The 14,786-nt window shown below is 44.7% G+C and overlaps 1 protein-coding gene across 3 annotated transcripts in view; it reads right to left on the reverse strand.

Annotated features, from left to right (window-relative positions):
• ABAT (4-aminobutyrate aminotransferase) overlaps nucleotides 1-14,786 on the reverse strand; it is a 585,676-nt gene that overhangs the window by 212,017 nt on the left and 358,873 nt on the right. For all 3 annotated transcript variants that reach the window (XM_073632986.1, XM_073632985.1, XM_073632987.1), the window contains exon 6: nucleotides 9,387-9,436. In XM_073632986.1, coding sequence (XP_073489087.1) covers nucleotides 9,387-9,436 — 50 coding nt within the window. The remainder of the gene's footprint in view (nucleotides 1-9,386; nucleotides 9,437-14,786) is intronic.

Genomic DNA, 14,786 nt, shown 5'->3' on the forward strand with positions numbered 1-14,786 from the left:
AGTGTTATCACTGATCACTGTATAAGTGTCACTAGCAACGTCAGTGTCAGTTAGTGACCCTCCCAGTCAATGTCTGTCAGCACCAGATTGTCTAAATCGCTGACCACTGCCATTACAGTATAGCGTCTAAAGCTGTGTAAATTCCAGTATACAGTATATACCATAGTATGTAGATGCTATAAGTTTTACACAAACAAATATACACCTATTGGGATTTTTTTTCCTAACAGACATGTAGCAGAATACATTCTGGCCTAAATTTATGAAGAAATTAGATTTTTTTTTTTTTTATTGGATATGATTGATAACAAAAAGTAGAAGAGTGTTTGTTTTTTTTCAAAATTTTTGTTTTTTGTCGTTTATATTGAAAAACTAAAAAAATAGAAAAAAAGTGCTCTGTGTGAAAAAAAAAAAAAATTATACAATTTGCATACAAATGAATGATTGTACAATTGCCAGTTTAAGTAGTGCAGTGCTCAATAGCAAAAAACGCCGTTCTTACTGGCAAGCCTTCACACGGCTGGCCATAGAGGTGAACAGAGACCAGATAGTCTCTGATTACCTCTATAATCTAGGAGGACTAGAAAAAGGTCCTTGTTGATAGAAAATGTGATTGTGAATCATTATGGATGGAGTTGCATATGGGTGTGCGTACTACAACGTTAATAAGCTATTCCGTGTTAATGAGATGGGGACTCAGCTCCTTGCGCAAATAGTAAAGGCTGGGATAGTGATAATAATGGGGGATTTTAACTACAATGAAATGGACTGATGTAATGAGACAGCTGGAACAGTAACAGAGTAGAAATGTATAATCTACTACAAGATAAATCTATTACAAGACAATTTTATGGTACGGTTTATAGAAAGCCCCAACTAGAAATACTCTCAAACATTGTGGCGCTTATTACTAAGGTCCATATAAAAGAACATCTGGGTAGCAGTGACCCTAACATGATTTCATTTTATTTAATTTTTAGCTGTAAACAACAAGCACATACTTGAAAAGTGGGGTTTCTCCGCATCCAATTCTCATGACAGGAGAGTATGACAGGAGAGTGTGCCCACCTCTCAATGGAGAGTGCCGCGGGTTTTTTTGGCTGGGCGGTGGGGTTGTGTGTTGGGGGGCAAGCTCACTTGCTGGTTGCTGCCTGGCTTACCAGTGCCCATCAACGTTGACTAATAAACTCACCTACCTGACATACATACACTGACCTACCTACCCGACACATACACTGACCTACCTACTTGACATACACTGACCTATCTGACACATACACTGACCTACCTACCTGACAAACACACTGACCTACCTGACCAGGAGACAGACTTCATGTGTCCTGCAGCAGCAGCAGCTGCTCAGCTCAGCCGTGGTGTGCAAGGCAGCCAGAGGAGAGCTTCCCGCCCGATCGCTAATCGATGTGGCACAGCGGCCGCATTGTAATTCCCGCCTTCTGGAGCCTGCAGCGCCTATAATGGACATCACACATCCCGCGGTCCCGCCATTGGACCAGTGGGACATCCATCATAGGCGCTGCAGGATCCAGAAGGTGGAACCTGCTATGTGACTCGGTCGCACTCTGCGGCGCTCAAAATCAGATCGGTCTCCACTCTGCGGCGCTCGGGGCTAATAGAGCAGTGCCCACCCGAGACGCGGGGCTTTTTGGGGACCCACTCGGGGCTTCAGCCACTGTCACCCCCCTGCCGACGCCACTTAGTAGTAAACATTTTGTCAGAAAAAGCCTATCAGGAATTTGGCTCACAGAAACGCACATGCGTGGAGCATTCTTAGCAGAATAGTGACCAGGTGCACGCATCCTTGGAGGAATGCACACAGGCGCGTACCCAGCGCATGTTGGCACCAGACGGGCTATTTAAGAATGCTTCTGTTAATGCTTAAGTGCTGACTTGTCTTTCAGCTTTTCCCTGCATCCTGCTACTACTCTGCTTATTCCCTTGTTGCTCACCCGGCTTGCTTCTGATCTGAACTTGGATCCTGCATCTGCCTTGTTGCCAGTTCATGACCCTGGCTCTGTTCCTGACCATGTCTCTGCTTTATGGTTCTGTACCTCGCTGCCCTCCTGCTGCTAACCTTGGCTATTCCTGTGACCACACTTGTGTTCCTGGCTTGGTTTCCACATCCTGTTCGAGTGCCTACCTGGCTGTCATCTGTACCAGTTCTGCTCACCACAGTGAGTTCCTGTCTAGAGTCTGCTGGGAGCTCTGACAAGCCTTGCATCCAGACCCTGCAACCCAGGTGGAGTGCCCCTTAACTTCAGCTGGATCTTTGTGCGTGGTTCCTGTTCCTGACGTTCTGCCAGCCTGCCTGGGAACGCATTGCCTGCTGCAAGTACTCCTGTCAACACCTGCCGCCACTTTGTTCCATTCTTAGTGGAACCTGGGCTGGAGATACAAAAAAGTCCAACCTCGTCATTTTAGTCTCTGATCAGGTATGTGAGAGTACCAGTCAGCCAATGATGGAGTCTGAAAGGGAGGCCTCTCCCCTCAGACCCTCTGCCAAATGGTTACTGCACTTTCCCAAGTCATGCAGAGGCTGCATGTGGACTTCTTTCAAATGGACAATCAGTTACAGTTACAGTCTGTGACGGGTGCTTTTCCTTCCCGGTCTTCCCGTCTGTCACAGACTCGTGTGCTAAGAAAATGGCCTATACCACCAGTGGTGCACCACCGCCACCTGGGCCTAGGGTGCCTCTGCCTGAACGCTTTTCTAGAGACCAAAATTCAGGACTTTCCAGAATTTCTGCAAGTTATATTTCTCTCTCCTACCTCAGACTTTCACATCAGAGGAGGTTAAGGTGGGATTTCTCATATCCCTGCTCCAGGCAAAACCTCAGGCCTGGGCTCATCATCTTCGAGAGCAGTGTGCCCCTGCCTTGTCTTCTGTGAGCTCCTTCTCGGCTATGGCTCAGTTATACGCTGATCCTTTTCGTCACCAGACCGCTGAAGCCATGCTCAGCAACTTGCACCAAGGCCAAAGACCAATGGAGGGCTATGTCTCCAGTTTTCAACTACGGAGTGCGTACACTAAATGGAATACCTCTGCTCTACATTTCCAGTTCATCTTGGTCTAGCTGAATCTGTAAAGAAGATGCTCGCCAGAGTAGGTGTACCTATCGCCCTAGATTACTCTCAGCATCCAAATTGATTATCATCTGCGTGAAAGACAATTGGAAAGATTGGTTAATGTCTGTCTTAATCAATCTGGGTCTAGGGTCTCAGTTGTTCAACCTGTTGCCACCAAGTAAAGGGACTCTGACAGTAGTAAGTTTCCACGACCCAGAATTTTGCCGCTGTGCCAATCTCTGTCTTTACTGCAGGGATGGTCGCCACTTCCTAAGGACCTGCCCTGTGAGACGCCCCAGGAGACCTGCTATTCCTCCACACACAGTTGCTGCTATGGACTCTGGGAAAACCCATGCTCTCTTTCCTGTTACCCTACAGATTCCAGGAAAGACTAGCCGTTTTAGACTCTAGGGCTTGTAGCGGTTTTGTAAACTACACAGCATGGATTAACTGTCAGAGCCAAGGAAAACAGCTTTTCAGTTCACCTGGCAGATAATTTTGGTAATAAATCTGGACCTGTCACCTTAGAGAGACTGTGCCAATTCTTTGTTCCACATTATCTGGCCATTGAGAGTTTCTTCGTCTGGATGTCATCACTTCTCCTTTGTTGTCATCATATAAATTGGGCTACTGGGGAAGTTTTTCTTTATCAGATTATTGCCTGAAGTTCTGCCTTCCACCAGCACCTGAGCCAGGGGAACCTCTTCTCAGTATCAATATGGACTCTGAAGTGGCTAAATCGTTACCAACAGTTTATCATGAGTACCTGGATGTCTTCAATAAAAAGAACGCTGATATTCTCTCTCCGCATCAGACTTATGATTGTCCCACAAAACTGTTACCTGGTGCAGAGATCCCCTATGGGAGAATTTACCTGCTCTATGAAAGAGTTGGAAGAGCTTTGAAAGTATATCGATGAGAACTTTGAAAATGGGTTTATCAGGCCTTCCACCTCACCAGCCGGGGCTAGTATCTTCTTCGTAGAGAAGAAAGATCATACACTTCTACGAATTACTGGGACCTTAATAAGATAATCGAAAAGAACCGGTTTCCTCTGCCACTCATCCCTGAACTGTTCCAGAGATAACGAGACACTCGACTGTTTTCCCAAGCTGGACATGAGAGGGGCTTACAATTTAAAAAGAATCACAGAGGGTGATGAAAGGAGACCGCTTTCCAGATTTGTTTTGGGTACTTTGAGTACCCGGTGATGCCCTTTGGCCTCTATAATGCCCCAGCTACATTTCAACATTAGATGATATCCTTATCCTCTCTGCCTCCTAGGAGATCCATCGGGGCCATGCAAGGAAAGTTCTCAGCAAACCGAGAGAACATCGTCTTTATTCAAAACCCGAAATTTTTAAAATTTGTACAGAAAGATTATCAAGGACTTTTCTGGTATTACCTCTCCTATTACACAGTTAACCAGATCACACACAACCTTTGCATGGACCTCAGAGGCCCAAGCAGCTTTTGAAAAACGGAAGAATCTCTTCACGTTTGCTCCCATCTTGAAACACTGACCCTGTCCTGCCATATAGGACATAGGAGGTAGATGCCTCCAAAAATGCGGTGGGAGCTATACTTACACAGCAACAAGGAGCTAAATCCCTACATCATAAAGTCGCATTTTTAGAAAGTTTAAAGTCTTCGCTGGAAGAGTGGCATTATCGATTGCTACACCCTTTTTTCGTCTTTATAGACAACAAGAATCTAGAATATTTATGAACAGCTAAACACCTAAGGCCTCGCCAAGCCAGATGGGCACTCTTCTTCTCTAGATTCTATTTCCATATTACTTATCATCCTGGATCAAAGAATGGCAAGCAGGACGTGCTCTCTCATGTTCCAAAATACTGCGGTGCCCTATGAACCTGACACTATCCTGCCCGCTAAGAATTTTTGGTTACTCCAGACTGATTTAGTGTCACAAGTAAAGGCAGCTGTCATTGAACAGCCTCTGCCTCTGGAGCTACACCTGCAACTTAGAGCCAAGAATTGGGGTCTGTTTGAATCACTCCCTGTACCTAATGAATTATGGAGCATGATTTCCATGGACTTTATTGTGGAGTTATTACCCCTGTCCGAGGGGTTTACCACTATCTTCATGATGGTGGTGGATCGTTTGTCCAAAATGGCTTACTTCGTGCCTTTAAAGGGAACACCTTCTGCTGCTGAGACCCCAACTACCTTTATCAAAGAGGTTGTGCGATTACATAGTATTCCCAAAAATATAATTTCTAAAGGAGGTGTATAGTTAACTTCCAGGTTCTGGAAAGTCCTGTGTGAAGCTTTGTGCATTGAACATCGCTTGTCCTCAGCGTGCCATCCACAAACGGTCAGACTAAAAACACAAATCAAATGCTAGAACAGTTCTTGTGATGTTTTTCGTCTTTTGTGCAAGACGATTGGGTGCATCTTCTTCCTTCAGCAGAGTTTGCGTACAATTCAGTGCACGACCACTGAGCAAGCACCTTTTTTTTCGCAAACTATGGCTTTCACCCCTCTTTTCTGCCCAATGTTCCTTGGGATTTCTCCGTACCAGCTGTACAGGATCGTCTGGAATTCTGGAGATCCAACAACCAGTTTCTGCAGGAAGCCATCACACCAAGGCTCAGGCGAGTAACAAAAAGTTTTTCGATCAAAGGAAAAGAGGAAACCTGGATCTAAAACCTGGAGATAAAGTATGGTTACCCAAAGCTAATTTTAAACTGGCCTGCCTCTCAAAGAAATTAGGTCCAAGGTAGATCGGGCCTTTTCCAGTAAGGAGGAACTGATAACCTGAAAATAAAGGTCACAAATATTCAAAATGAACAACAGGTTGCAAAAGAGTAGGACCAATCGTAAAAAAAAAAATCTTTAAATATATTATTAGTAAAGAGGCCAGGTCTGAGCATTTAAGCTTTTCCATGTTAATTTGTAGTTGGTGACTAGGGACAAAGAGAAAGCAAGGTTATTAAATACCGTATTTATCGGCGTATAACACACACTTTTTCCCCCTAAAATCAGGGGAAAATCGTGGGTGCGTGTTATATGCCGATCCCCGCTGATTGTGCGGAGCGTTCGCCGCCGAGATAACATAGCCGAGTGTACTCGGCTCTGCTCACAGTCACGCCCAGTCCCGCCATTAGACCTGTGTTATGTCCAGCATAGGGTGGGACTGGGCGTGACTGTGAGCGGAGCCGAGAAGAGCCGAGTACACTCGGCTATGTGTAACTCGGCTCCGCCCAGTCCCTGCGATCTCGGTGGCGCCAATTTTAAATCCATCCAAGGCTGCACTGACAAGGCTGCAATGGACACTGGAGGCAAGGCTGCAATGGACACAAGGGCAAGGCTGCAATGGACACTGGGGCAAGGCTGCAATGGACACTGGGGCAAGGCTGCAATGGACACTGGGGCAAGGCTGCACTGACAAGGCTGCACTGACAAGGCTGCACTGACAAGGCTGCACTGACAAGGCTGCACTGACAAGGCTGCACTGACAAGGCTGCACTGACAAGGCTGCACTGACAAGGCTGCAATGACAAGGCTGCAATGACAAGGCTGCAATGACAAGGCTGCAATGACAAGGCTGCAATGACAAGGCTGCAATGACAAGGCTGCAGATGGACACTGATAAGGCTGCATTGATGGGCATTTAAATGTAAGTTTTTTTCCTTAAGCTTCCCTCCTAAACTTGGGGTGCATGTTATACGCCGATAAATACGGTACCCTCTTCAGCTCTGTGTATACAAAGGAAAATGGGGAGCTCAAGTTCATAATGGCGATAGTATTGACATAGCCCCAAATGAACCACAACAGCACAAAAAAAGTATATGGTCCAGAAACATTTTGACAAACCAAAGGTGAATAAAGCAACTGAACCAGACGGCTCACATCCATGTGTTCTCAAAGAGCTGAGCTCCATTTCCAAGCCATTTTTTATATGTGATGGATCAGAACACAATATTCTAAGTTGGTGAAGTAAATTTAGAAAAATATATACATAAAACTATTTTTCAGACATACAAAACTGATAATTGGCATGTGCGTATGTATTCACCCCCTTTGTTATGAAGCCCATAAAAAGCTCTGCAACCAATTACCTTCAGAAGTCACGTAATTAGTGAAATGATGTCCACCTGGGTGCAATCTAAGTGTGACATGATCTGTCATTACATATACACACCTTTTTGAAAGGCCCCAGAGGCTACAACACCTAAGCAAGAGGCACCACTAACCAAACACTGCCATTAAGACCAAGGAACTCTCCAAACAAGTAAGGGACAATGTGGTTGAGAAATACAAGTCAGGGTTAGCTTATAAAAAAAATGTCCAAATCTTTGATGATCCCTAGGAGCACCATCAAATCTATCATAACCAAATAGAAAGAACATGGCACAACAGCAAACCTGCCAAGAGACGGCTGCATACCAAAACTCACGGACCGGGCAAGGAGGGCATTAATCAGAGAGGCAGCACAGAGACCTAAGGTAACTTTGGAGGAGCTCCAAAGTTCCACAGCAGATACTGGAGAATCTGTACACATGCTGACGTGCTAACGTCATGGCGTGTATCTGTCTAAGCGGACGGGCGTTTACACAGCCGGCCGGCAATTCTGCTGGTTTTAACTTTCATTGCTGTTAGTGTAATTTTACTTTTCTATTAAATGATGCCTTATCGGAATTATGCTATGGCGAGTTCCATTTTCATTCTGGTTAACATCTGACCACTCCATATGGGACCTGCCTGACTGGGGTATCCTGGCTGCCTTGCTGGTTATATCCTCATATTGACCATTTGGAGGTATCATTTCAAATCACCCCTGGATAAAAGGTATTTTCAGTCACAGACCTCTCCCTATCTCCATAATATCTTCTTGTGCTCTGGCAGGAAGAAATTGAGTTATCAGTTGACAAGATTTCTGGCAAAATTAACAAGGCTTTTTTGCACTTTTTCGAACGGATAACAAATATCTTCAATGGTATAATTAACAGACCAAAAGGTAGGAAATGAGAAGATAATTTACATACACAGTTTACATACACTTTACCTACATTAACTTATTTAAAAAAATTAATGGCACAGCCTAAAAGAATAAACTTTGCAGACATGTGGGAGGCAAAGGGTTGCTTAACCACTTCAATACAGCTTTCAGAGCTGTCACACTTTGAATGACAATTGCGCGGTCATGCAACGCTGTACCCAAATTAATATTTGATTTTCTTCACACAAATAGAGCTTTCTTTTGGTGGAATTTAATCACTGCTGTTTTTTATTTTGTACAAAAAAAAAAAAGACAGAAAATTTAAAAAAAAGTTTCTGTAAGTAAATTTTGTAAATAAGTATTTTTTTTTCCTTCACTGATGTGTGCTGATGAGGCGCACTGATGGGCAGTACTGATGAGGAGGCATTAATATGCCGGACTGTTGAGCACTAGTGGGCACGGATAGATGGCACTCATGAGCAGGCACTGACTGGCATTACGAATGGGAACTGGTGGCACTGATGGGCACTGGGGGGCTTTATGGTAATCAGGGCACTGCGCAAGAGCAGCTGTTCTGGGGCAACGTCATATGACGTCCACCCATAACGAGAGCTGCACCGCTCCTCCGTCATTTGACGGTGAGCGGGCCGCAAGTGGTTAAGCCCCAGTTCACATACATGTGGTGCCAAAAACACAGCGAATCCTGAGTGTTTCCCACACCACACTGAAATTGCACTCCATTTATGCGATCTACTACTGGTGTCAATGTTAAATTAATGACACCCCAAAACAGGTCGCAAAGGGCATTGAGCCGTACAAAATGAATGAGCCCAAATTGCACTGCAGAAAATCGCATGCGATTTGAATAGGAATGCTTGCACGACACAAGTGTGAACCCAGGCTTACATGCAAGGGTTTCATGAGGAGTACAGTTGAGGTCCATTCATGAGGATCTGCACAATCCTATAACTTGTCCTATGTAAGCAGTCAAGGTGGGTGCCAGCCTCCCCAGTTACCAGCATCTGTACACTCACCTTGGCTGCCCACACAAAAGAAAGTTGGGTGGGTTAAAAGAGCGTGGTGCATGCCATTATTGTATTTCAACAGGGTAAGCAATTTTAATTCCCCCACTGCCTGCATTTTAGTCCTGGCCATCGTTTTTGAGCAATTAGTTCACAAAAGGTAAACATTCAAAAACAAGCACAATGTTAACGTAAAGAATGACATCCTATACATTTCTATATATTTTGTACAAACATTATTTATGTGATTTAATTGTTTTAAAGAGTTTTATTTTTACACAGGTATGGCACAGGTGACATTTACTTCCACTTACCAAATTCTGTGGCTGTTGTAGAATTTTTATTAAGGCTGGGTGATTATAACCTGGAACATAGAATATACAAGAAACAGTATGAAATACAAGTCATAAGCAGATATACAGTCCAGAGGAAAGAAGGGTGATGTCAGGAAATTGGAGATGACACAAATACCCTGTAAGTAATATGGCTCATAAATCACTGTAGCGAGATGCTGATAAGGGCAGGCCTGTAGAAATAGAACTGAAACCTAGCCGACTGCACCATTCTGGATCAAATGCTATTTTTGTTACAAAGAAAGGATAACGTAAGCATTATAACTAAAGTGGATCAGCCACAAAAGATCTGTAATAACAAAAATTATAGTATACAGAAATAACCTAATTAGCTTTTTACTTCCTCTGTTTGACTCTCACCCAACATGAAATCCAGCTTTTTCTGGTGACCATCCACATGAAAGAACATAAAAGGTTGTTCTGTTATTTTGATATTTTAAAACCCAGATGAAGGTTTGATATTAATAAACGAAATGCAGCCCAGCAGCATACACAATACAGTAATTTTTTTTACAATACAGTAATAAATATGCTCTTATTTTTTTGTATTTTTATAGAGAAGTGCTGCAGCAAAGGTAAAAACACCCTATGCTAGACGCACTATAGAAAGAGAATAAAAAATCTATAGTAATTAAATATATGTATACAGCCTGGCTTGCACTTTAATTAGGCTTTAAAGTAGTAGTAAACTTTTTTTTTTTAACCTACAGGTAAGCTATAATAAAGCTTACCTTTAGGTAAAATGAATATCTCCTAAACGTGCACCATTTAGAAGATATACTAGCGATCAGCAGCTGGTGACATCACCGGTACATGCACTCTGAAGGAAAGGCATACCTGTGCTGTTCCTTCAGAGCTGTGTGCCACAGCTGAGACTCCTGTGCGCATGCATGGGAGCGAAGTCATCGTATCTCGGCCGATCAAATGGCCACAGCCCACGAACCAGGAAGGAAGACTGGGTGAAGATGGAAGCCTCTGCAGTGGTGACAGTGCGCCGCTGGGGGGCTTTGTTGTAAGGCAAGTCTACTAGCACATTATGCCTTTGCCTTGCAGGGGGAAACTTTTCTTTTTTAAGAGTTTTCTTTTGCAAAATCTTTTTTGGCAAACTCCAAGGAGGCAACCCTAAATGTCATTGCTAACCCCTAACAGCCAGGAGAGAGGCCCATCTACTATTGGTTGTGAGTGTAATGCAGGAAGGCCTAGGCAGTTGGTGGTAGTTGGGGATTCTATAATAATCAGAAGGACTGATATAATAATTTGTCACCAGGATCACCCCAACCAAATGGTTTGAGGTCTCCCTGTTTCCAGGATTTGGCATGTTGTGGTCTAGGTTGAAAATTTACTGGGGAAGGGTTGGGCATGACCCAGCTGTCTTGGTCCGTGTTGGAACCAATGACAGAATACATGAAAGTTGGAGGATCCTTAATCAATTTAAAGAACTAGGCTGCAAGTTGAAGGGAAGTCCTTCAAACTTACAGTTCCCTGGAATATTGCCTGGACTATGAGCAACACATGAAAGGCAGGGAGAGTCTGAATGCATAATTAATGACCTGGTTTAAGAGGAAAGGGTTTGGGTTTCTAGAGCACTGGATTGACTTTTCAGTGGCGTACAACCTATTTGGGGTGGCACAGTGGTGTAGTGGTTAGCGCTCTCACCTAGCAGTAAAAAGGGTCACTGGTTCGAATCCCAACCACGACACTACCTGCCTGGAGTTTGCATGTTCTCCCTGTGCTTGCGTGGGTTTCCACCCACTCTCCAAAGACATGCTGGTAGGTTAATTGGCTTCTGTCCAAAATTGGCCCTAGTATATAAATGTGAGTTGGGGACCTTGGATTGTGGGCTCCTTGAGGGTAGGGACCAATGTGAGTGTGTGATGTATGTGTGGAGTGCTTTGTAAATTGACTGCACTATATGGGTACCTTAAATAAATAGGGATAAATGTAGACACGCACCCACATTCACTGAGGTTGAACTGGATGGACTGCTGTCTTTATTCAACCTTACTATCTATGTAACTATGCTAAAGATGGTTTGCACTAAATGGGAGGGGGTTTGTTGTGCTAGGGGAAGTCCGGAAGAGTATTTAAAGGGTAAGGTCACCTTTACAAAAAAACCCTCTCCTCACTCCCCCAGTCCCGCTGACCTGGAGTCCGGCGATCACCTGCACTGACACATCGCGGTGCGGCTCAGTCTCCGAAACGTACCTCATAAGGAGATATGTATAGGAGCATTCTAATTGGTCGGCGCCATCACATGGGTAGCGCTAACCAATCAGAACCCGTGTAGCCACTAAGTGGCCCCATCAGGGTTGCCAGCCTCAATAAAACCAGGGACAGTATGTAAAAATCCCAAGATTATAGCTGCCCCGCCTCTCCAGTACCTTTTCAGTGTGTGTATGTGTATTCTGTGTGTGTATGTGTATTCTGTGTGTGTATACTGTGTGGTCTCCCATAATCTATTGCCTGGGGTCCCCATAAACTCCTATTGCCCGGGGGCCCCATAATCTCCCATTGCTCGGGGGCCCCATGAGTTGTCAGTCCGCCCCTGCGCGTAGCCCATTCTGTCACCGCAGGTGAAGAGGAGAGAAAGCCACTGGAATTTCAAATCCCTGGACTGGTAAAGTGGCGATACTATCTGTCAGAACGAGATCACTGGGCTCCAGGTTAGTGTGATGGGAAGGGGGTCCAGTGTAAATTCACCTTACAGATTTTCTGTAAAGGTGAACTTACACTTTCAACTCAGGGAATTAGATGCGTGTGCAGGTGCTAGTGAGTGTCCCCAAATGTCTGTTTGGGGCGGTCTACCTGCACCCACACACCTGTCAAATAAGGACCCGCGGCTGTGTTTGTACAGCTGCTTTGATCCCATAGTGTAACAGTGACGATGTCACATGGAAGTTTCACGATATCACTTTATATTAGGGATTTTTGGACTTTTCACACTTTGCGACTGATTTTTATGCATGAACCGAGAAAACTTGTCATGTTATTATTACCCACGTGAATTTGATATTTTTATGTTATTTAAAATTGTGTTTGTTTTGTATATCAGGGGTCAGCAACCCCTGGCACTCGTGTCATAAATGGCACGCAGCTGCTTTTATGATGGCACATGAGGGAAGCCTGGAACATTCACCACCCACTCATCAGTAAACCTCCCACCTCTGTTCCCACCCACCTTACTTGGCTTGCCTGCAGCCGACACTGAAGCAGTGTTGAGTATATAGCCTCCTCCCTTGCAGATGCTGTGCCCAGTCGGTAAGCTCAATATAGGACATGTAGCTTGCCTGCAGCCAACACTGAAGCAGTGTTGAGGATGGCCGGATCAAGAGACAACTGGGCCTTCCCCCATCTCCATCTCCTTCCCCCCCGCTAAGGACGCTGTGCCCAGTCGGTAAGCTCCTCCCACCATCCTCGAACTGCACTCAGCCACAAAACAAGAAACGTAGCAGAGCTTCTCCTGCACACAGCTGAGATCGGATTCCTTTAAAAACAGGTCCTCGATCTGCACAGTATGTAGCTGGCTGTTGCAGTTCTGCCCTGCAAAATCCTGATTGGAAAGCTGCAACAGCCAGCTACACACTGCACATTGACTTTGTGTCTGTAAAAGAATCAGATCTCATCTGTGTGCAGTGGATAAGGAGCTCTGTTGAGTGCCCTGCAAGCAGTAACCCCCATTGCTCTGCCCTCCTGATCCTGTCCTAAACACTGCTTACCTCATCCCATGCCCTGCTGACCCCTCTCCTCTGCCCTACCGACCCATGTAGGCTGCCCTGCTAACCCCTGTCGTATGCTTGGCTGACCCCACCCCCTCTGCCCTGCTGACCTCCCATCTAATGCTTTTATGCCCAACAAACTGCTGACCTCATCTTCTACTCACCTCCCATCCTCTGCCCCCTGATGTTTTTTACTGCATAAACGTGCAGGAATTGGGGTGTGAATGTGCAGGAATTAGGGGGTGTGAATGTGCAGGAATTGTGGTGAGCCGAGGTGTGAGGGTGCAATGATCAACATTAATTTCTTACTATGATTTAAGTCGTTCCCAGAATTTCTTTTTCTTTTCGTGATTGAGAGTGTGAAGTTGACTTTTATGTAACTGGCACTCCCAATTTCTTTGAATACATTTTACGGCAAACTATCCTCAAAAGGTTGCTTACCCCTGATTATTGTGGTTGATAGCGCAGCACTAATTGACGCATTTATTCTGAATACACACACTGGATGTGCTTGCAGTTGACATTGTCTTGTAACAAAAATTAAATTCATAAAAACAGTCATAGAATTTGGCAAAACAGTCTCCATTCACACATAAAGGTAACAAGTACACAAAAAAGTGTTGCAGATACTTTGCTAAAAAAGAGAAAGCTTTATCTACAACAGATGTGCATCTAATTCTGTAGCAAATTTGCTTGATAAATGTTGTTATACTATATCCCATTTACATGCTCCTCTACAGCACAATCAGTACTGTACATAGAGTTTATAATAGCAGGAATGTAGCAACACTAAAACAAGTGTTCATGACTAGAGTTGGGTGAATGGTTTGGGCCAAGCAAAAGTTCAGCCCGAACATCGTCTATTTGCCCATTCGAATTTGCAGGGCGTTCTGTGGGTGTTCATACCATGGAACGCCCTGTAATGCACTGCGCGCTACACAGTCCTGTTTGGGCAAAGCTTTGGGCAAAGGCGTAATGAATAGCTGGTTGTTGAGGAGCGGGCTGGGAAGCCGGCTGCGGAGTCCTTAACCACCGATGAGTCATCAGTCAGCTGTCAATGGGCTTCCCTGCTGACAGCTAAACAAAAAAAAAAAAAAAAAACATTGCCAGCAAAAAAGAAGTGAAAAAAAAAAAAAAAAAAACAGTGTGAAGATCCCCCCCCATCCATACCAAGCCAATCCCTATGTCAAAATTAAAAAATAAAACGGGGGGTGGGGGGGGAAATCGAGCGAGCGACCTCTCTCCCATCCTGAACCATATCAGGCCACATGCCCTCAACATGGGGGGGGGGGGTTGATTGCGCAGGGAGAGCCCATGTCCCCATGTTGCCCCAAGAGCCCCATCTCCACAACCCTGGGCTGTGGTTGTGGGGGTCTGCAGGCAGGGGGCCTATCGGAATCTGGGAGCTCCTTTTAACATGGAGGTCCCCAGATCCCGCCCCCACTCCCTATGTGAATGAGTATGGGGTACATAGTACTCCTACCCATTCACCAAAGTGTCAAAAAGTAATAAAAAAGAGACAGTTTGACAATTTCTCTAATAAAAAAAAAAAAAGTGTCCCTCTATGTAGTTCAATGTCAATCACGACACCACCGCCGGACCCGGAAAAAAAAAAAAAAAAAAAAAACGGTGGAGCATTTATTTT

Source organism: Aquarana catesbeiana, linkage group LG06, assembly GCF_042186555.1.
Source record: "Aquarana catesbeiana isolate 2022-GZ linkage group LG06, ASM4218655v1, whole genome shotgun sequence".
NCBI lineage: Eukaryota > Metazoa > Chordata > Amphibia > Anura > Ranidae > Aquarana > Aquarana catesbeiana.